This window comes from Mandrillus leucophaeus, unplaced genomic scaffold (assembly GCF_000951045.1).
Source record: "Mandrillus leucophaeus isolate KB7577 unplaced genomic scaffold, Mleu.le_1.0 Scaffold1114, whole genome shotgun sequence".
Lineage (NCBI taxonomy): Eukaryota > Metazoa > Chordata > Mammalia > Primates > Cercopithecidae > Mandrillus > Mandrillus leucophaeus.
The window spans coordinates 199,276-220,216 of record NW_012099366.1 but is presented as its reverse complement, the minus strand read 5'-3'; the positions used below and the strand labels follow the sequence as shown (position 1 = coordinate 220,216).

General features: G+C 45.6%; 2 protein-coding genes across 4 annotated transcripts in view; one reads left to right on the top strand and one right to left on the bottom strand.

Annotated features, from left to right (window-relative positions):
• WDR76 (WD repeat domain 76) overlaps window positions 1-3,238 on the top strand; it is a 46,156-nt gene extending 42,918 nt beyond the window's left edge. The window contains 1 exon segment of the mRNA XM_011993818.1: window positions 954-3,238. Within this exon segment, the coding sequence (XP_011849208.1) occupies window positions 954-1,218 (265 nt within the window). The 3' untranslated portion in view covers window positions 1,219-3,238.
• Window positions 3,239-5,884: 2,646 nt separating this feature from the next.
• Window positions 5,885-20,941, bottom strand: part of FRMD5 (FERM domain containing 5) — a 54,122-nt gene continuing 39,065 nt past the window's right edge. For all 3 annotated transcript variants that reach the window (XM_011993802.1, XM_011993794.1, XM_011993808.1), the window contains 4 exons: window positions 20,405-20,479; window positions 19,417-19,485; window positions 18,403-18,509; window positions 5,885-9,556 (listed from right to left, as the gene is read on the bottom strand). In XM_011993802.1, the coding sequence (XP_011849192.1) occupies window positions 8,979-9,556; window positions 18,403-18,509; window positions 19,417-19,485; window positions 20,405-20,479 (829 nt within the window). In that variant the 3' untranslated portion in view covers window positions 5,885-8,978. The remainder of the gene's footprint in view (window positions 9,557-18,402; window positions 18,510-19,416; window positions 19,486-20,404; window positions 20,480-20,941) is intronic.

Below are 20,941 nucleotides of genomic sequence, written 5' to 3'. Positions count from 1 at the left end.
CACCTCCCGGGTTCAAGCAATTCTCCTGCCTCAGCCTCCCCAGTAGCTGGGATTACAGGCACGCGCCACCATGCCTGGCTAATTTTTGTATTTTTATTTTTTTTGAGACAGAGTCTCACTCTGTTGCCCAGGCTGGAATGCAGTGGCACAGTCTTGGCTCACTGTAGCCTCCATCTCCTGGGTTCAAGCAATTCTCCAGCCGTAGCCTCCCTAGGAGCGGGGATTACAGGCGCCCGCCACCACGCCTAGCTAATTTTCCTATTTTTAGTAGAGACGGGGTTTCACCATGTTGGCCAGGCTGGTCTCAAACTCCTGACCTTGAATGATCCACACCCTTGGCCTCCCAAAGTGCAGGGATTACAGGGGTGAGCCACTGTGCCCAGCCAATTTTTGTATTTTTAGTACACTGGGTTTCGCCATGTTGGCCAGGCTGGTCTCGAACTCCTGACCTCAGGTAACCAACCTGCCTCAGCCTCCCAAAGTGCTGGGATTACAGGCGTGGGCCACTGTGCCCACCTATATTTTGTATATGTTTAAAAAATTTATGTAGGGTGATTATTCTAGGGGCTAAGAATTTTCATTAACGATAGGATCATTTAAGTAGCAGTGGGAAATGTGTTTCTCTATAGTCCATACTTTAATGAAAAAGGATTGTTAGTGATATTAAGGCAAAGAGACTAAAAGGGCAGTACTTGTGTTTTTGCTTTTGAGTACTATAAAGGACTCCGTATGTTTTATTTTGGGAGATTTTTGGATGAGGAGGATATCGTCTCTGTCCAGAGGTTCAGTTCTGTAGAGAGGATGAGATAAGGTTGGTGGTAACTCAGTAACTTAATGAGAAGAAACTTAGCAGAAAAAACTAGCATTTAGGAGCAATGCCATCTTTACCCTCTGCCCAGTGCTACCTTATTTAACCTTACTTCATTTAAAAAATATATTGTTTTCCTCACTAGGCACAACACTTTCACTGGGCGATGGCTGACCAGGTTCCAAGCCATGTGGGATCCTAAACAAGAAGACTGTGTCATAGTCGGCAGCATGGCCCATCCACGACGGGTAGAAATCTTCCATGAGACAGGAAAGAGGGTGCATTCGTTTGGTGGAGAATGCCTTGTCTCTGTGTGTTCCATCAATGCCATGCACCCAACTCGGTATATTTTGGCTGGAGGTAATTCCAGCGGGAAGATACATGTTTTTATGAATGAAAAAAGCTGCTGAGTTTTTGGTTTAAGAACATCAATTTGTTCAAATAGACCACTGTCCAAGGAACCTAGTAATTGGCGTGCCTTAGTGTGTTTACTTGGTAATGTGTTACATTTAGCAAATATTAACATTGTTTTATTAATAAGACTGTAAGAAGAGTGTAATTTTAGTAAGGGAGAAGTCTTGGAGGGTTGCTTCTGCAGGATGGGGAGGGAATTTGAGGGGAGGCTCAGGTGCCTTCAGGACTTTAAAAAAAATTTTTTTTTTTTTTTTGAGACAGAGTCTTGCTCTGTCGCCCGGGCTGGAGTGCAGTGGCCGGATCTCAGCTCACTGCAAGCTCCGCCTCCCAGGTTCAAGCGATTCTCCTGCTTCAGCCTCCCAAGTAGCTGAGATTACAGGCACCTGCCACCATGCCTGGCTATTTTTTGTAGTTTTAGTAGACATGGGGTTTCATCATGTTGGCCAGGCTGGTCTCAAACTCCTGACCTCAGGTGATCTGCCTGCCTCGGCCTCCCAAAGTGCTGGGATTACAGGCATGAGCCACTGCACCTGGCCATGAGCACTTTTAATTGAGACAGTATGCTGAGAAATTCTAACATTATAAATTATAAAGCTTTGACTATTAAAGTTTTTGTGATCTAATGATATGGTTTTGATTCTATAGTGATTTGTGGTTTAGTTTATAGTTTGGAATTAATACTTATCTCTAGGCTCACACATTGGAAGGGGACCCGGAAAGGTAATCTAACTCAGTGATTTGAAACTTGATTTTTTTAACTGAGAACTTTTTTTGCCCCCTGCCTGTAGATTAAATCTTATGTGAAATGCCAAGATAATTGCCGAGCAGCTTTGGTTTACCCAGGGCAGGGTCTGGGTCTGTCTGTATTTTCCTTTCCCCTTCCTCTAGATGACTCCTGAGACACAGGCAGGACTCCCAAGCACAGGGTTTGGATCTGCCCCGGTCCCGGCATTCCAGGATAAGATTGCCTCAGACTTGTGTTTTTCAGACTGGGTTTTTGCTCTTCACATGAAATCAGTTAAATGACAATGACTGGTGTTGAAAAAAATGAAAAGGAAAGAATTTGTAAAGAACAGAAAACATATTTGAGTAAGTATTATTTGGTAAAACTTAGTTACATATGCATATATATTGGTAGGTATATATGTTTATTTTGATGTAAAATAAATTATATATATATATTTTATCACTGTAGTACCATGGGTAATGGATAAAGAAGTGAAAGCTACTGCTTAGAATGAATGCCCCAGTCTTACCTGTCCCGATCTTTAAACTGTCCAAAGGAAATTCAATAGCCTGTTAAGTGAATACCTTCATTCTTACTCATATTTAGGTGAAATATTATGAAATACTCACCACTTTTGGTATTTTATCAAAAATGTTTTCTTTTCAGAAGTTATGGTAATTTCAATGTGTTTATTGTTGGGAAGGGAGCTGCCAAATCAGTTATTCATATTACTGTGTGACATCTATCCAACTTTTTCCATTCTTCATTGCCAAATGCTGAAAGACTTGTAAACAGCTTTGGCAATATGTTTGAATTCTAAGAGGAAATATTTTCGCATAATTCTATATCAGAGAAATATAGTGATATATAATTTCCTTGAAAACAAATTTCTAAATAATTTTCTTCTCTGTAATCTAAGTGTAAAAAGTTTTTCAATAGGTTTAGGTGTTTATGAACAATAGTTCTCTATTTTCTAGTTGGTATAAGCAGAGGAATTGACAAGTAAGATGGAAATGTTAATTTATAAAGGGAAAGTAAAGCTAGGTGAGGTTGAGTTATAATTAAACTGTTCAGGAAACATCGTAAAGGCTTTAGGCTCCCTTTTTCATTTCTACACCAATTAATCTCATGGGTTCTAGAGTGGTTAGTTCTATGGGAATTGTTTTTGTTTTTGTTTTTAAAGATGCTGAAAACTACTCTCAATCAAATTAGTACTATCATTTAAGCTTTGAATACTTGGCGATAATTGCCTGGCCTCTTCAATAAATGTTAGCAAATTCTTGATGTTCCTCACTTTTGTGGTTTCTTTTGCCATAGTAGCTTCATAAACAGTGCTATTTATATTCACTTACACTTAATAGAGTTGTATCTGGAGGCAATGCAGGAAGAAAGTAGAATGATTAGGGACTTTTTTTTTTTGGTGATAAGCTTTCTAATGGAGTAATTGTTTAAATCTACACAGCACATAAAAGAAGATTGTCCCCCTTGGGACCTTCTTACACTGTAATCTGTAGTGAAAGGTACTTCTCCCACAGACTTGCCTACAGCCGGCTTCAGTAATTATGTGTGTATTATTGCTTCCTTCAGGATAAGCCTTTTCTGTAAGTTTGGCCTTTATGATATCTCTTAAGCTCTGAATTCCACTTTTTATTCTTTTTTTTTTTTTTTTTAAACATACCCAGCCTTTTGTTATGTAACTTTTAAGTAAGGAGCAGACAATTCTCATTTTCGGTTGTCAGAGACTTGGTCAGACTAGGAGAGACCACAAATGATTAGGAATTAATCGAATCTGAGTTGCTTAAGTCCTATTTTAGTATTCTGGCCTTTTTTTTTTTTTTTTTTTGAGACAGAGTCTCGCTCTGTTGCCCAGGCTGGAGTGCAGTGGCCGGATCTCAGCTCACTGCAAGCTCCGCCTCCCGGGTTTACGCCATTCTCCTGCCTCAGCCTCCCGAGTAGCTGGGACTACAGGCGCCCGCCACCCCCCCAGCTAGTTTTTTACGTATTTTTAGTAGAGACGGGGTTTCACCGTGTTCGCCAGGATGGTCTCCATCTCCTGACCTTGTGATCCGCCCGTCTCGGCCTCCCAAAGTGCTGGGATTACAGGCTTGAGCCACCGCGCCCGGCCTATTCTGGCCTTTTGAAAAGCTTCCTTTTCACCAAGAAGATTTTAGAAAGGGAGTTCTCTAGGAAAGCAGGGATCCTTAGGGCTGTGGATACAAGGATTTAAATCCTTTCAGCCAATGTACAGTAAATGGGGTAGAGTTGGGGAGAAGACACACATGCCTTCTGTATCAAACTGAGAAGAGGAAATCTATGCCCTGTAACTTCAGATTCCAAAAACTTCCATGTCCCATTGGGTTGTCCTTTCTGACTTAGTACATTTCCCCCTGCTTTTTAGTAGGGTGTTGATGGCTAGAAATACCAAGATAGCAGATTGTATTTTGACTCATTTGGCTATAAATATTTGGATTTCAAATGAAAAAGTGGAATTTATGAGGAAGATAACATTTAGTACAATTACACAGAGCTGAAGAACAAAACATTTTATGATACGTTTTCCCCAAAATGGAAGCTGGGCAAGAGGAAATGTATTAAAAGTGTGCTTTGCTTGTTTTACTCCATTCCATCAGCAGGTTGTAGGGGTCTGAAGAGGAAGCCTGTTCATGAGCTAAAACTAAGTGTGTTCAGGTGCAGAGGAGCTAGATTGTGCTAGAGGAATCCAAAGCAGAGGGAGTAGGGACTAGAGTCCTACCAGGGTGTGTGCACAGGCTGTTCTTGATAAGCTGTCAGCAGAAGGGAGGCTGCTGTGAATCGGCAGGGCCATGGGAAGCCACCCAGCTCCAGTGTTTCTTGTGCTTTTTACTCTTTGGATCACTTCAAGCAAAATCTTATGTCATAAAAACATACAAAAAATTCCACTGGGGATAGGGTGCTGGATAGCATTTTATAGGTAGTGGGTACCTCTGAAATTTGGAGGTAACATAGCCTGATTGGTGTTTAGGAAGATGATCTGGAAACAGAAATGGGAGAGTGGAGGGCAGGCAGAATTGAGAAGACAAAGATTAGGTAAGAAGCTAGCACAGTGGACCAAGCCCCCAGTGTCACCTCTTATCCTCATAGAATTTGGAAGACCATTTCCAATTCTGTAGCCACAGAGTGATGGTTACATAATCAGATAAGATAATGCTATAGGGATATATTTTGTAAATATGTGGTGGTGGTATCATTGTAGTTCCTTCTTAGAAAGTATTTTCTGTGCTCCCACTTACTCCAGGCTTGAGTAAGAACACCAGACCAGAAGCTGGACCATCTGGGTTCTAGTTTGGGCTCTACCACTATGTAATCTTGGGAAAATCACTTAGCCTTCTTGGTTTTCCTCATCAGAAAAATGATGTCCAATTCACTTTAAAATTATTACATTTTATAGCTTCTCAGTTTTCTTTTTTTTTTTTTTTTGAGATAGTCTTGCTCTGTCACCCAGGCTGGAGTGTAGTGGTGCGATCTTGGCTCACTGCAACCTCCGCCTCCCAGGTTCAAGTGATTCTCTCCTGCCTCAGCCTTCTGAGTAGCTGGGATTATGGGCACGCGCTGCCATGCTCGGCTAATTTTTGTATTTTTAGTAGAGATGGGGGTTTCACCATGTTGGTCAGGCTGGTCTTGAACTCCTAACCTCGTGATCTGCCCGACTCGGCCTCCCAAAGTGCTGGGATTACAGGTGTGAGCCACTGTGCCTGGCCACTTCTCAGTTTCTAACAGTATGTATTTGGGGGTATGGGACAAGGATAATAGGTGGATACAAGCAAAATGATTATTTTATATGATCCAAGTGAATAGTAGTCAGCTGTGTAAATCCCACTGGTATTCTTTTATCTATGTGTAACTTTAAGGGAGGAAAATAAGACAGGCTGTTATTAAAGAAAGAGCCCACTCTTCCATGATATTTAAATATTTATTTAAGTTTAAAAATAATCTTCATGGCACCAATGATTTTATGCTAACTACATACTGCATATGTAGAAAAAAGTACATTGCTTTGAAGGAAAATGTAACTTAAGAGTTTTTGGCACACGGAAGGTTAACAACTATATATATTTTAAATGAAACTAAGAAATTCACATTTGCAGGTAGTTTACCCTCTACTGCTTAAAGATGCAGTACACTATTCTTTAGTAAGAGTTTTATTTCCTCTGATAGATGAAGCTATGAAAACCAGTGCTTTTTCTACAATGAGATAAAATAATTTTGAGAGAAAATGAGAGACATGTTAGAACACAGTATAACCAGGTTAAAAACTTGAACAATTTTTAATGGTGGAGATATACCAAAAAAGACTAATCACCAAAGGAGGTTTATTATTCAAGCACTATTTGAAAAGCAAACTGAAGGAAACTTTTCTATCCATATTTTCTGGGATGAGCCCTGGAAAAAAACAACCCTAAAGTTTCTGTTTAGAGAGCAAAATTTAGCTGTTAGAAATGGCATAGACTACTGTACTGTTAGAACTCTAGACACAAGGAACATACTAGGATATGGAATTGCATCTGTCTCTAATGTGAATATGAAAGGTCGGAGTTGAGGCTATCACTCACTGCATAGAAACACCAGATTCTACAAACTGAGGTAGGAGCACTACACTAAAAGGTAATCTTCTATGTTGCATAAGACAGTAGATATCCAGGTTGACACCAGCCCCCTGTCTCCTGACAGCCTTTTCATCTCTGGGTCTACTTTTCACATTAGTCCTGTGCTAAATAAAGCCTTTGCTATGTAGATGACAAGTGGCAGTGGCTAGTTGGTTTTAACTGACCCCTAATCTCTACTAGGATCTCTTTCGGTTTATATTGTCACTCGATAAATAGATGTTTATAATTCTGCCTAAATTGTTGCTGGTATGAAAATGGTCACAGAGGCCCTCTTCCCTTCTTAGATTCCAGCTGTGTTTTAGCATTCCAGTATTTGATCTTGGCCATTTGGCATCAGACATCTTTTTGCTGGTTAGTTGTTCAAGCACCCTTTAAACAAGCAACCCTGGTGCCTCCACTGGGAAGAGGTCCCAGATCTTTAATACATGTCAGGCATGGAAACAGAGCTGACTGACCCTCTTCTGCTAACATTGGTAAGGATCAGTTTTACTGTCTAGATCAGGATTGGCATATTATGGCCTGTAGGCCAAATTCAGCTCACTGTTTTCATAAAGTTTTATTGGAACACAGCCATGTTCCTTCATTTACAAATTATGGCTGTTTTTGTGCTGTGATGGCAGACTTGAGTGGTTGTGACAGAGCAAGGCGTGCTAAGCCAAAATAATTACTGTGTAGCACTTTACAGAAGTTTATTGACCTCTGGTACAGATGAAAGGATGTCTTTAAAATTATGCAAATCTCTCCCTAAGAGCCCCGATTATTCCACAGTTGTTGTATTCTAAACACGGACATGGTTCTACCATCTCAGGGGACAAAATAGGGCAGGTCAAATCTACAAGTGACTCATTCTGTTCTGTGTTTGGGGCTGTCCAATTAGGGAATCAGCAGCTGCTCTACTTCTGTGTGGGTCCAGGAATATGTCCATTGACCATCCTTAAATAAGCCCTCAAGCCCCAGATGACTTAGAAATCTCTCCCTGAGATGAAAACAGGATCTTGTGTGTGATTGGTTTTAGAGTTGAAGAGCTTGGGCCTAGGACCCCACACTCACCCTTCCTATGCCTGTGCTGTGTGCTTCCAGGACTTCCCTCTGCAAGGATGGTGATGCTTTCCTAGAACTTACGCAGAGGATGACCCTAGGGGGCAGCATTTCTACATCTAAGTGTTGGTCTCTGCCACGGTCACCTTCTGTGTTTTGTAGGCATCTCTTAGAAATCCTATTTTAAAAGATTCTTTTCCTGGTCCCTTCTAAGGCTGTTGATCTTGGAATTCTATTTTCTGAAGCTTTTCATTCTCAGGATCAGTTTCTTTCTTGCATCGTTTAGTTCATCAGGGTCTATTTTCTTAATCCATAAAGTAAAAACAAAATATGAATTGTTAAGAAAATAACATTTTGTTGTTAAAATATAAATTGAAATAGTCTTTGGGTCGGGGGGTGTATATAAAATAAGCACTGCTCTCCAAATCTCAACAGTCTCTCAGGTAACTTAACTCTTTCTCTTAACCATACTTTGTCCAACATTTCTGACAGAACTATCTCTGGCACCACTGAATTCATTTAACGCCCCTGGAGCACTATAAAAGTCTTGAGGTTCTTCAGAAAAAAAAATCACGTTAAGTCTAGTTTCATTATACAAAACTGTGGTGATGCCCACTAGGCTCTAGACTAAGGGGACAGACTTACCCCACCCCTGCTGCTGCTGCTGCTGTAGCGGTGGTCCCTTCAGATGCCCACTCTGCTCAGATTTGAAAAAACAAAAGGAAAAGAAAATCCAACTCAGACCATCATAAGAAGCAACTTTCCATTTAATCATTCTACATGGATGTTTACTTTTTTAAAAGTTCTGTCTGGCAAAAAAAACTAAACAGTCCCCATTGTCCAGATCCCTGGCCTGCCCTGCTGAGGCTGCAGTGACTAATCTACTGGAACCCAGTGGCACCAGCAGGAAAGCTCCTGCAGAATACAGAGGACAGCAGCTCTCTAGTCTTCAACTAGTGTCCCCTCTGCTAGGTGACACTACTGCAATAATCAGTAATAGTAAAATAAATTATTTTTATTTGATACTTCAAAATAATACACATCTATGAAAAATCAAAATTCATAAACCAAAAATTATCCTGCAAATTGGAAAGATGAGAAACAGAGTCGCTGAGCCTTTCTTGAAATAACTTCTGAAGAAAATGAGTTTTCCCAGTTTGTTTAGACAGGGCGTGAGCCTATCCCTTTCTTCTTCTGGGAAACACCCTCCTAGGCTGCAGTGGACTTTGAGTCATGAGAGGAGGACTTGGTATATGTGCCGATGGTTCCGCGATGGGTCCCATTGCTGGGAATGGGTAGCCGGGCTCCTTGGTCCACCTGGCTAGTTTTTGGGAGGAGTCATGCCTTCTCAGGTGTCAATGAGCAGGCTCACCACTGAGCGGATTTTGCAGGCAAACCATCGCCTGAGGGGACAAAAGTATTGATAGTGGAATTGTTCAAACTCGGGGGTCTGGCGGATATCGCGGAAAAAGGCAATGTCAAGGTCAGACTCGGTAAGGATGATCAGGAGGAGGAGCAAAACAAAGAGGAGTCCCATGGTCACAAGGAGCAAACGGAGGACACTTAGAACAAACTTATTCACCTGTTCCTCCTCGGGCCCGCCGTGCCCCTGACACAGGGCCCTCAGCTCTCCCCCAAGGGCCTCCACCTCTGTAGCAGTTGGGGTGCTGACTTCAGATTCCTTCTCCTCCTCGATGCTGCAGGTGGCTCCATTGATCTGCCGGGAAAGCAACATCAGCTCCAGGCTGTGCTCAGCCACAGGGGTGGGCAGCACGCTGTCTGCAGGGCTGTAGGCCTCGTCTGCAATCACAGCTACTCGCTCATTGCTATCTGTCCGGCTGCTTCTCACGTGAGGCAGGAAGGTGTCCCCATGGGAAGAGGAACGCACTGGCGTGGAATGGGCACTGTCCCGTAGGGACTCTAGGCCTAGAAAGGCAAAAGGAACATGACTAGGCTGTGTCCCAATGCACCCTTTGCTTTCCAGTGGCACCCACTGTGTTTTATTGGGTACCATTCTGCACACCCACATGACCAGCAGCAGTAGCCGCTGCACTCTATTTCGATATATCAAGAAGATGACAGCCTGGGCGTGATGGCTCATGCCTGTAATCTCAGCACTTTGGGAGGCCAAGGTGGGTGGACTGCTTGAGATCAGGAGTTCCAGACCAGCCTGGCCAACGTAGTGAAACCCCATCTCAAGTAAAAATACAAAATTAGGTGTGATGGCACATGCCTGTAATCCCAGCTACTTGGGAGGCTGAGGCAGGAGAATCACTTGAACCTGGGAGGCGGAGGTTGCAGTGAGCTGAGATTGCACCATTACACTCCATCCTCGGCAACAGAGTGAGTGAGACTCCATGTTAAAAAAAAAAAAAAAAGGCTGGGCACCGTGGCTCACGCCTGTAATCCCAGCACTTTAGGAGGCCGAGGCAGGCGGATCACGAGGTAAGGAGTTCGAGACCAGCCTGGCCAACATGGTGAAACCCCGTCTCTACTAAAAATACAAAAATTTGTATTTGTGTGGTGGCGGGCGCCTGTAATCCCAGCTACTCGGGAGGCTGAGGCAGAAGAACTTCTTGAACTCGGGAGGCAGAGGTTGCAGTGAGCAGAGATCGTGCCACTGCACTCCAGCCTGGGCAACAGAGCAAGATTCTGCCTTGGGGTGGGGAGGAAGCCAGGTGTGGTAGTGCATGCCTGTTGTCCCAGTTACTTTGTAGGTGGGTGGGTTGCTTGAGGCTGGGAGATCAAAGCTGCAGTGAACCAAGATCACACCACTGCATTCCAGCCTAAGCAACAGAGCAAGACTGTCTCATATATATATATAATATATATATATTTTTGTATACTATATTATATATAATACATATAGTACATATAAAATATGTATATATGATATATATGATATATATAAAATATATGTATGAAACAAGAGGAGCCACAGAAATCACAGTGGCCATTTTAGAAAAGTATTTCTTTGCTTTTTGCTTATGGTTTTGGCCTAATTTGTGTGTGCGTGTGGTTTTTTTTTGAGACGGAGTCTTACTCTGTCGCCCAGGTTGGAATGCAGTGGTGCAATCTTGGCTCACTACAGCCTCTGCCTCCTGGGTTCAAGCGATTCTCGTGTTTCAGCCTTCTGAGTGGCTGGGATTACAGGTGTCTGCCACCATGCCTGGCTAATTTTTTGTATTTTGAGTAGAGATGGGGTTTGGCATTTTGGCCATGCTGGTCTAGAATGCCTGGCCTCCAAAAGTGCTAGGATTATAGGCATGAGCCACCACACCCAGCCCCTAATTTCTTAAAGATTCTGCCTTCCTTGCCTTTAGTGTCCTAGGCCTGGTTTTTACCCCAATTTGAAAGAATCTGAATTCCAAACTACCCGATGCAGAGCTGGCACCACGGTTTGAGTCTCAAGTCTGCCTATCAGGTGGAAGGCTTTAAGAGGCAGGAATGGGCCAGACGCGATGGCTCCCATCTGTAATCCCAGCACTTTGGGAGGCCAAGGCGGGTGGATCACTTGAGCCAAAGGGTTCAAGACCAGGCTGGGCAACATAGCGAGACACTGTAACTATAAACTTTTTAACAAAAGAGAAGTAGGAATGGGGAGAAGGAGAATGTCTTGCCTAACTGGGTTCCATCAAATACTGAGTATCCTTGTAAAAATCCAGCATCAGCATACAGCATCTTGAGCTCATAAGGTCAAAATTTTTGGATTTCTGCAGCTGCTCTCAGTCTCTTCAGCCTCCGTTCTAGCTGTTCTGACCTTGTGGAATGATGGGGGTAGAAACTCTCTCTGTTCTTCTTGACGGGGCATGGGAGTAGTCCCTGGCCAGCTCCCTCTTTTCCCCTGAGAAGAAGCTGGGTCTAGGATAGGCTGAAAAGCTCCCCTATCTTTAGGCCCTTCAGAGCACAAAACGGTTTCTGAGAAGATCTTGTTGGGTTGGTGAGGGGTGGGTGGGTGGATTTCTCTTACATTTGGTAGGAGAAAGGGGTATTCTATCCCCTAAAACTACCCATTATCTCTTCTCTCTTTCCAAGGTTCTCACAGGACTCAAGCCCTGGCAGGGAAAACTAGCTGGTTGCACTCTCAACTGAACAGCAGCTACCCAGGCCAGAGGCTTTGGGCATACAGTGAGTGAGTGTGGCCCACATCACAGTGCTCCCAAGGACATGGCTTCTTGTTTTAGGCTCAACGTCTACATTTTCCATTCCTGGCCATCTTGGTGGTGCTGGTGTGGTTCTCTCTGCCTTTGTGACCTATGACAAGAAAAGCCAGTCCCTTTCTGTTGCCCTGAAATAGTCCCTGACAATCCCAGACTGAACCAGATTCCTAGCTCAGTAAAGGTTTTACCTAAGTCAGGCTGATTAGGGAGTTTTTTGGTTCAGGGCTAGCTCCAGATGCCCAAAGCTGTCTTTTTTCCCCTTCTCCCAGGACACAAAGCAGTCCAAAGGTCTCTCTTAAAAAGGTGTTAGTAACCTTTCAGAAGCAGTGTGTCCATCTTCCTTGGCTCCCTCATGGCTTGACCATTTGTACCCAGGCAGCCTGCTTGACCAGCCTGGTGGAGCCTGTCTTGGCACAGGCACAGTTAAGGATTCTCCAGAGGAATAAGCCCTGGAATCTGGGCTATGAATGAGTAGGACAAGGGAGAGAGGGGGTGGGGGCAAAGGCAGGGCACCTGCCATCCAGTTACGCCTTCCATTGCCTCACGGCTCATACATTTGCCACAGTTCTCAATCTCTGCTTTCAGAAGCTCCTCATAGTCCTAGCTGTCCCTGTGCTAAAATCTTAAATTTGTATAATGCTTTCAACTTTTTAAAGCACTTTCATTTTATCTTTCAGTAACTCCACAAGGTAGTGTGGGCAAGAGGTTACCTGAAGTCATGTGGTTGGTGGTTAATGGCAAAACCAAGGATAGAATCCAAGGCACTTTCTAGTTCATGATCCTGCTGATCATATCCATTAAGTCCTCACGTTGTCAACAGGCTCCTGGAAACCATGACTTTAAGCCAAATGTTACAGCAGGTCCTCCAATGTTTTCTTCAGCATCATTTTGTTATAATTTTGAAAAAGTTTTTTAGTTTTTTGAGACAGTCTTACTCCATTGCCTAGACTGGAGTGCAGTAGTGCAATCATAGCTCACTGCAGCCTCGACCTCCCAGGCTCAGGTGATCCTCCCACCTCAGCCTCCTGAGTAGCTGGGACTACAGGCATGTGCCACCATGCCTAGCTAATTTTTGTATCTTTTTGTAGAGACAGGTTTTTGTGCTGGGATTATAGATGTGAGCCACCACGCCCAGCCCCATTTTGTTATAATGTTGATGAGGAAAACAGAAGTTTCATTGTACATCATTTTGCTTAAAGTTGCAGTTTCTAAGACCCTATCAACGATGTTAAGTGACGACTTAACTGTAGTCGGATTCCATGGAATGGAACCATGGGCCAGGATGGATTAAATCAACAGCCAGCATCTACCTTAGATTTAGGTCTTAATTGCCCAGGAAACTTTTTTGAAATAACCTGAAATTAGGAGCCTCTGTCCCTTGTTCTAGAGCTCTTGCTGTTCCTTTGACCTCTCTCTTACCCAGTATTCCTCCCTGATGTCCCCATTTGCACATGCAGCTTGAGGAATAGGTACCTGGGAACAGGTTATGGGTCACTGATAAGGCAGAAACCTTAAGGCCCTGGTTGCAGCATATTGCTGGCTTGGCTCCTTTCCCAGGCAGTCCTCTGCCCCCCTTTTCCTGGAACCTCGGCCCCATTGCACAGGGCACCTGCCACCCTTTCAAAGGCCTGCCCCTTCACGAGGACAGCTCTGACTGCAAGATCTTTCAAAGTAGAAAAGCTTAGCTTAACCTACGATTACGTGCCCTCAGCTTGTGGGGAAGGAGAGAGGCGGATGCTGTGACATCAGAAGAGAAAAAGTCAGAGGACCACCTGGAGTCACATCATACTGGGAGCTGTTGGTACTCTCATTAAACAAGGTAATGGATAGATAGGCATTTCTTTTTCTTTTTTTTGAGATGGAATCTCACTCCATCGTCCAGGCTGGAGTGCAATGGCGCAATCTCCGCTCACTGCAGCCTCCACCTCCTGGGTTCAAGCGATTCTCCCACCTCAGCCCCGCGAATATCTGGGATTACAGGCACCCGCCACCACGCCCGGCTAATTTTTGTATTTTTAGTAGAGACGGGGTTTCACCACGTTGGCCAGGCTGGTCTCATCTCCTGACCTCAAGTGATCTGCCCACCTCGGCCTCCCAAAGTGCTGGGATTACAGGCATGAGCCACTGCATCCAATTAAATATGCATTTCTAGTAGAAATGTCTGACAAATACAGTTGCTCAGTAAATATCAGTTGGTCTCCTCCCTCAATAGATCTCACCTGTAAGGTGACCCTCCCACATCAGGTTAGTCCTATATTAGAAACTGTTTTCACTGCTGTAAAAGCCACCGCCTGTCCTGCCGTTTCACCGACCCTGTGATTTTGGGATAGATGGGATGGGTGCTGTGGGAAGGATCTGTGCTAAGTGGCACAGCAAAGCAGGAGAGTTACCTTGGAAGTGCTCCAGCTGATTCCCTTGCCCGGGGGTCACAGCAGTCAGGACCCTACCCTGGAGCCGGGGCCCCATCCTCAGGATGCGCACACTTAGGGGCCGAAAGCAGTGATTAGTCAGCCGGAGCTGAACCCGGACTCTGGTGTGAATCTTAATCAGACTCTTCCCCATGGCGGCCCAGGAAGGCAAATACTTCTTCAGTGGAAACCAGCTGATTACTTCAGAGAAACCAGCCAGGCAGGGAAAGATACAGAGAGGGAAAGACGGAACGCCAACTAGGAACAAAGGATTTCCGCAGATCCCACACCATAGCAGCCCCTTAGCAGTGCCTCGCGTGCTGCAGGAAGAAGGTCACCTCCCCAAGCTTCAGATCAGGCTGAACTGCAGGGAAAGAGCAGCTCTGAGAGGCCACCGTTATCAGGGGACTGGATTTAGTCAGAAGCACTTACAGCCATAAAAAGTAATGCTTCCTTGGCCTGCAGCTCTTTCCCTGAGGCCTGGATAAGGGCTGCACCCTCTCAGAGGGCCAGGGACAGAGGGGGCAGAGAACAATCCCAGAGGGCAAGGGGAATCAAGACTGTCCCAGAAAATCCAGGATGTAAAGTTACAACACCATTGGGCTTTCTCCAGGCCATATATAATCCAGGCCTGCCCTGGTGCCTGCCAAGTTGCATGGTCAGCGCTACCTTTGGGGCTGGGTGGCTCTGAAGTGGGAGGAGGTGGTCTCTGTGATACTAAATGGGCCAAATGGACTATAGAAAAGACAGTCTTTGGTGGAGCATGAACCAATTTCAAATGCCCATAAATTCCTTGGGGTTTTTGTTGGTTGTGCCCTTCTTCTGAGGCCCTCATCACATCCCTCGCAGCCCCTTCCTCCCTGGTTGGGGTAGGCAGTTAGGGTCAGCTGTGCTTGTCAGGACCTTTAAAGGCAAGCCTTCTTGAAAGATGTTGCATCTGAACTCTTGCCTCCTAGAAACTAATCCATTCTTCCACAGGCTTGGTAACCCCTGCACTGATAAAGCCATTTAATTGCTACAATCTTTTATTTATTTCCACATCCAAACCGGATGTCATCTCCCTCTCCTCACTCTGAGCGTGTGAGGTTCATTTGGGCCAGGTCAGTTGTACTTGCCCTGTCCTGCATCTAATGGGTCCTGGGCTGGGGGCCATGACCAGGGCCACAGGCTGTGTTTGTCCATTGGCAGCCTTGGGCACAGGGTGTGAGAAGCACCTGGAAGTCTGCTAAGCTATAACCTACCAAGTGTGCCATTCTATGAGGCTGGTTTCGAGGAAGTGCCCCGGCCCTAGAGGGCCTATACTCCTCAGCAGCCTCTCCCCACTGTACCTCTCCTTGCATTTGACAACAAGGGGGAATAGTTTGGACAAGGAACCTGCTCCTGCAATGGGAGAAGAGAGGCTCTGGGAGGAGGAGAAGGCTGGAGGTAAAGCCAGAGCTGAATGGGGAACTTAGGCAGCCTCAGCATGTCTCAGGATCACAAGGACTGTTTTCCCTGCCTCTTGAGTTGTTCTACTAACCCTACTTGGCAGCAGCTCTCAATGAGTTTTGTCTACAGAGAGAGCCTCCGCCCTCCCTCTTTTGGGAATGCTGGTTTCCTGGACATTCTTCCCTGTTCTGGGAAGTCGGCTTGCACAAGGCTCCTCCTATTTTAATCCTGCATGGTGCTGGCTTCCCTAGGGTGAGCCTTCTGTTCGGGAGGACAGCTGTCCCAGCTCTGTGGAAGACTTGGGATGGACCGTCTAGCTTCAGCCTCAGGAGGGATGGAAAGAAAGGCCACAGAGGGGAGAAAGTTATGTTTCCTCAAAGAGAAGTTCATTCTACTTCCTGAGATGTACACCCCAAAAGAGGGACAGTGAGAGCCAAGCTCAGTTCTCCGGGTCAGCCTAAGATGGGAGGAAACACCAGGAGGCTGTGTCTGATGATGGTCATGTATCCATAATTCCATTCTTTGCATAATGATTCTACTTGGTAGTCCACACTCTCCCGCACTCAGCTCTGTTCTGCAGTGGGGGCACTAGGCTCAGAGAGAAAACGACCTGTTTCAGAAGGTGCATGGCAGAGCTCCTAGTCACACCTTGGCTTCCTGACCGGGATTCTGCACTGTGCTTGCTGCCTGCCTGTAAACGCTTTAGTCTCTTTAAAGTACTTCTGCACATATTAGCTTCCTTGCAACCAATGGAGTGGGCAAGGAAGATGTCCCTGTTTTACAAATGGAGCATTGAAGATACTCAAGTAACTTGATGGTGTTTGTCTAGCCGGGGTTCTCAACCTCTAGACTGTAGGGAGTTACATACCAGACTCTGGTAACATGGAATCTCACACAGTGACACGTCCTAAAATCCTAAACACAAATTAGATCTCAGGGAAACAGCAGAGTGATATCCTTCCTAACCTGAGCATTTTCATTCCCAAGCAGCATTCTTACAGAAAAGGCAAAGGGCTGTCCCCACCAGCTTCTACACCGTTAATCCCAGGAGAGAGACAGGTATGAACCAATCGTTCTGTCTCCTGCTGTGTGAGATCTTCTGAGGTCCCCAAAAAAACACCATCTTTGGGAATGAAAGCACTCAACTTTAACCTGTATCCAGCCTGCGGGTGACCTGGGCCAGTGACAACAGCTAGAGGGCAGTATTCCGGGAGCACCTCCTAACAGCATTAACTACCCAGAGAACAGATTGTTGGCCTCAGCTACTGGGGTATCTAGTTCAGTGGAGATACATAGAATTTCTCTCTCTCCCCACCTCCGCCGCCTCCAGAGGAAGGGAGTCTGGAGGGAGATGGGTCATATTGGATTTCCTGAGACAGTGGTAGATATGCAGATAGCAACAGGACAAATTTTTTTTTTTTTTTTTTTTTTTTTGAGACGGAGTCTTAACTCTGTTGCCCAGGCTGGAGTGCAGTGGCACAATCTTGGCTCACTGCAACCTCTGCCTCCTGGGTTCAAGCGATCCTCTTGCCTCAACCTCCCAAGTAGCTGGGATTACAGGCGTGCATCACCACACCCAATTTTTGTATTTTTAGTAGAGATGGGGTTTCACCATGTTGGCCAGGCTGGTCTCAAACTACTGACCTCAGGTGATCCACCTGTCTCGGCCTCCCAGAATGCTGGGATTACGGGCATGTACCACTGTGCCCAGCCAACAGGACAGATTTCTATAGCTGAAGCAAAACATGGTGGGTGACAGCTACTAGAAATGCTTCAGATTCAAGAGTTTTCACTTATTGGTTAATAGTCTCAGCCATCCTGATAATTTAAGCTGTGGAGATTGGTCAGATTTAGCAAACAAGTGAAAACCCTCTTTTTTTTTTTTTTCTTGAGACGGAGTCTCTGTCACCCAGGCTGGAGTGCAGTGGTGCAATCTGGGCTCACTGCAGCCTCCACCTCTGCCTTCTGGGTTCAAGCAATTCTCCCACCTCAGCCTCCCTAGTAGCTGGGATTATAGGCTTGTACTACCACGCCCAACTAATTTTTTGTATTTTTAGTAGAGAAGGGGTTTCACCATGTTGGCCAGGCTGTTCTCAAACTCCTGACCTGAAGTGAGCCTCCCAAAGTGCTGGGATTACAGGTGTGAGCCACTGCGCCAGCCCCCTTTTAAAACTTTTTTTTTTTTTGACAGTCTCCTTTACCCAGGCTGGAGAGCAGTGGCGTGAACTCAGCTCACTGCAACCTCTGCCTCCCAGGCTCAAGCGAGTCTCCTACCTCAGCCTCACGAGTAGCTGGGATTACAGTCATGCGCCAGCACACCCAGCTAATTTTTGTATTTTTAGTAGACAGGGTTTCACCATCTTGGCCAGGCTAGTCTTGAACTCCGGACCTCAAGTGATCCACCCATCTAGGCCTCCCAAAAGTACTGAGACTACAGGCATGAGCCACCATGCCAGGCGTGAAAAGCCTCTTGATGGAAAGCAATTTCATAACTGCATGGAACCTTTAAATCCCACATATGCAGGTCCTCCAAAGGGCTAACCCAGCACCCTCAAATCCACAACCCCCCTGCCTAGATACCCACACCCCTTCACCCTGTACCCAGCTAGTATTCCCATCCGCTGGATAAAACCTCCTACTTGCCACTGGAGACCCTTTTCCCCAAGAGACATGCTGCTGTCACTAATGTAAATTAGCCTCTTTTCAAAGTCCTTTTCAAGGTCCCAGATCACAACTTGGAGGACCCCAGTGGTCACCTCAAGGAGCTCATGCTCACCTTCCATGATGGAGATGTGAACGGCTCTTCTGCGGGTCCTGGGGACGCTGCTCAGCCTTGGGCCATGGGTTATGGAGGGACAGCTCCGGCTGGGAACCATCCCTGCTCTGAGATGAAAGAACCTTGTTAATTCAATGCATGGACACATTTAGTAGGCACTTAAGAGCTGAGTACTGGCTACTAGAATTGCCTGGCTGTATTAAGTGTTGGTCTCTCTTTTTAAAAATCTTTAATACCTTCTCTTTGCCTTTGGTCCCTGGATTCCAGTCAGAGATAGTGCTTCAAACTCCTCCACTTCCTTGTAAGCCTAGACCAATCTGAACCTTTTTCTTTTAGTGTGGCAGCGGTGCCACTGGTCTCAGGGGTGGGGGCAAGACGGTCAGAGAGTAGAGCCCCAGGATGAGCAGTACTCCTGAAAATATGCCTGGACCAATACTGGCAGCCTCCCCTGACTTCCAGTACAGGCTGCGGATGACGGGGCTCCATGTGAAGGGGTAGGCAGTCATGCTCCCATTCCCAGAGGCAAAGGCTGGTTGGCAAGTCCTACCCTTCTTGGTCAGTCATATTCTTTCTGGGTCTTAGATTCTAGGAAATAGGCTTCTGGAAACATGATTTGTGGATCTACATGAAGCATGGATCCTGAAACTGTTTTAGAGCCACTGTGGCAGGGCTGTGGGACTATCCTTGGCTTCATGTAATCGACTGGTTCCAGAACCACTGAAATTGTGTGACATATCTATCATCAATGTCAAGACTTGGGAGGGCAGAAGAGAACTGCCAAGTGAAGCGGCACCTGGATCTGATGTACTATCTGCAGTAGCCCTCCCTCCCCTGCTCTCTTATTAAGGGTCAAAGACTTTTCCCCATCCCTTCTGAGAAGTTTCTTCAGCCTTCTGCCTTATTTTGGACCTTTTGGTAGCCACTGGAGCCAGGGGCTTCACAGTACTCAAACTGCTGGATTGAGATTCTGGGATCTGAGATAGAACTGTTTTGGGGGAAGCCCCGGCAGCCTACCTGTGTATTTCCGGTGGCTCCCGTTTGATCTTAGCACTTGACTCCATGACTTCCTTTGCAACTCGGCCGCTGTAAGTAGTATAATAAAAACAAGTGGCAAGAAATGAGACTGTGTTCCAGGACAGCTCCTCTCCAAGATCTCAGGTGCTTTCCCTGAATCAGGAAATGGCATCTGTGGCCCGCCCTTTCCACGATGTTTTGGTCACAGAGAAAGGCTTGCTTGCTGGGGTACAGAGTTCCTAAGTGTCATGACAGCCTATCTGAGAGAGAGCTCTCTCCATCTCTAGAGTCTTTAGGATCTTCCATTCTATTTAGGAATAATTCCTCAATTTCCAGCATGTTCCAATTACATCACAAAAAAATACATAAGAACAATCTTTAGACAGTGAGACATGAAAAGAATCACTGTTACAGTTCTTATTTTGCTGCTGTTGTAAGGGAAAGAGAAGATACACATTTATTTTTCATTTTCTTGGAGACAAGATCTTGCTCTGTCTCCCAGGCTGGTGTGCGGAGGTGCAATCATGGCTCACTGCAGCCTCGACCTCCTGAGCTCAAGCGATTCTCCCACCTCAGCCTCCCAAGTAGCTGGGACTATAGGCACGTGCCACCACACCCAGCTAGTTTTTTGTTTTGTTTTGTTTTTTTCTTTTTTTGGTATTTTTAGTAGAGATGGGGTTTCATCATGTTGCCCAGGCTGGTTTCAAACTCCTGGCCTCAAGTAATCCACCTGCCTCAGCCTCCCAAAGTGCTGGGATTATAGGCGTGAGCCACTGTGGCCGGCCGATATACATTTAAAACCCTACAGACAAATAGCTGTAGGGAAGGAAGGAAATAAAGGGTCATAAGACAGGAGAATTGGATGGAGACCTCAGACTTTTCTGAGTCCTCCCCAGTTTCTCTGTTCTAAAGGATAAGGACCACTGAGTGTTCTCCAGAGAAGGGTCTGAAAATAGATCCATAATGGTTACTTACTGTCACTATTTACCTGTATCGGAACCGGCTCCCTTTAAAGAATAAATTGCTGCTGGACACTGTGCGGACTTGGCTTGACTTCTCCAGCCTGCAGCAAGGCAAAGTCCAGTGTGATAGACAGCCTGAACTGCCTCATACAGGGTAAGGCAGCACATCCCCAGCTTCTTCCAAAGGCTACTTGAAATGTCAGGAAAAAAGCCCTTCGTAGTCCACACTTGTCTCTGACTCTCACTATCCTAGGATCTGGGGGCTGTGCGCACAGCCAGCTGCCTTCCTGCCTCAGTGCCCAGGACTGTTGCATGGAAACCCATTTTTGTGTCAGGAGAGTGAAGGCTCCCCCAAAATGCTTCATAGGTTTTACCAGGGGGACTGAGAGAATACATGCTAGGGTGGATGGTCTGGGGGAATAATAGAATGCCACCCATCTAATCTCAGCCAGGTCACTTATTAGCAGTGTGACCTCGGGCAAATTTCCTTCTCTCTTAGCCTCACCCTTCTTATAAAATGATAGAGCTGGGACTACTGGACCTTAGGGGTCTCCTTTCTAGTC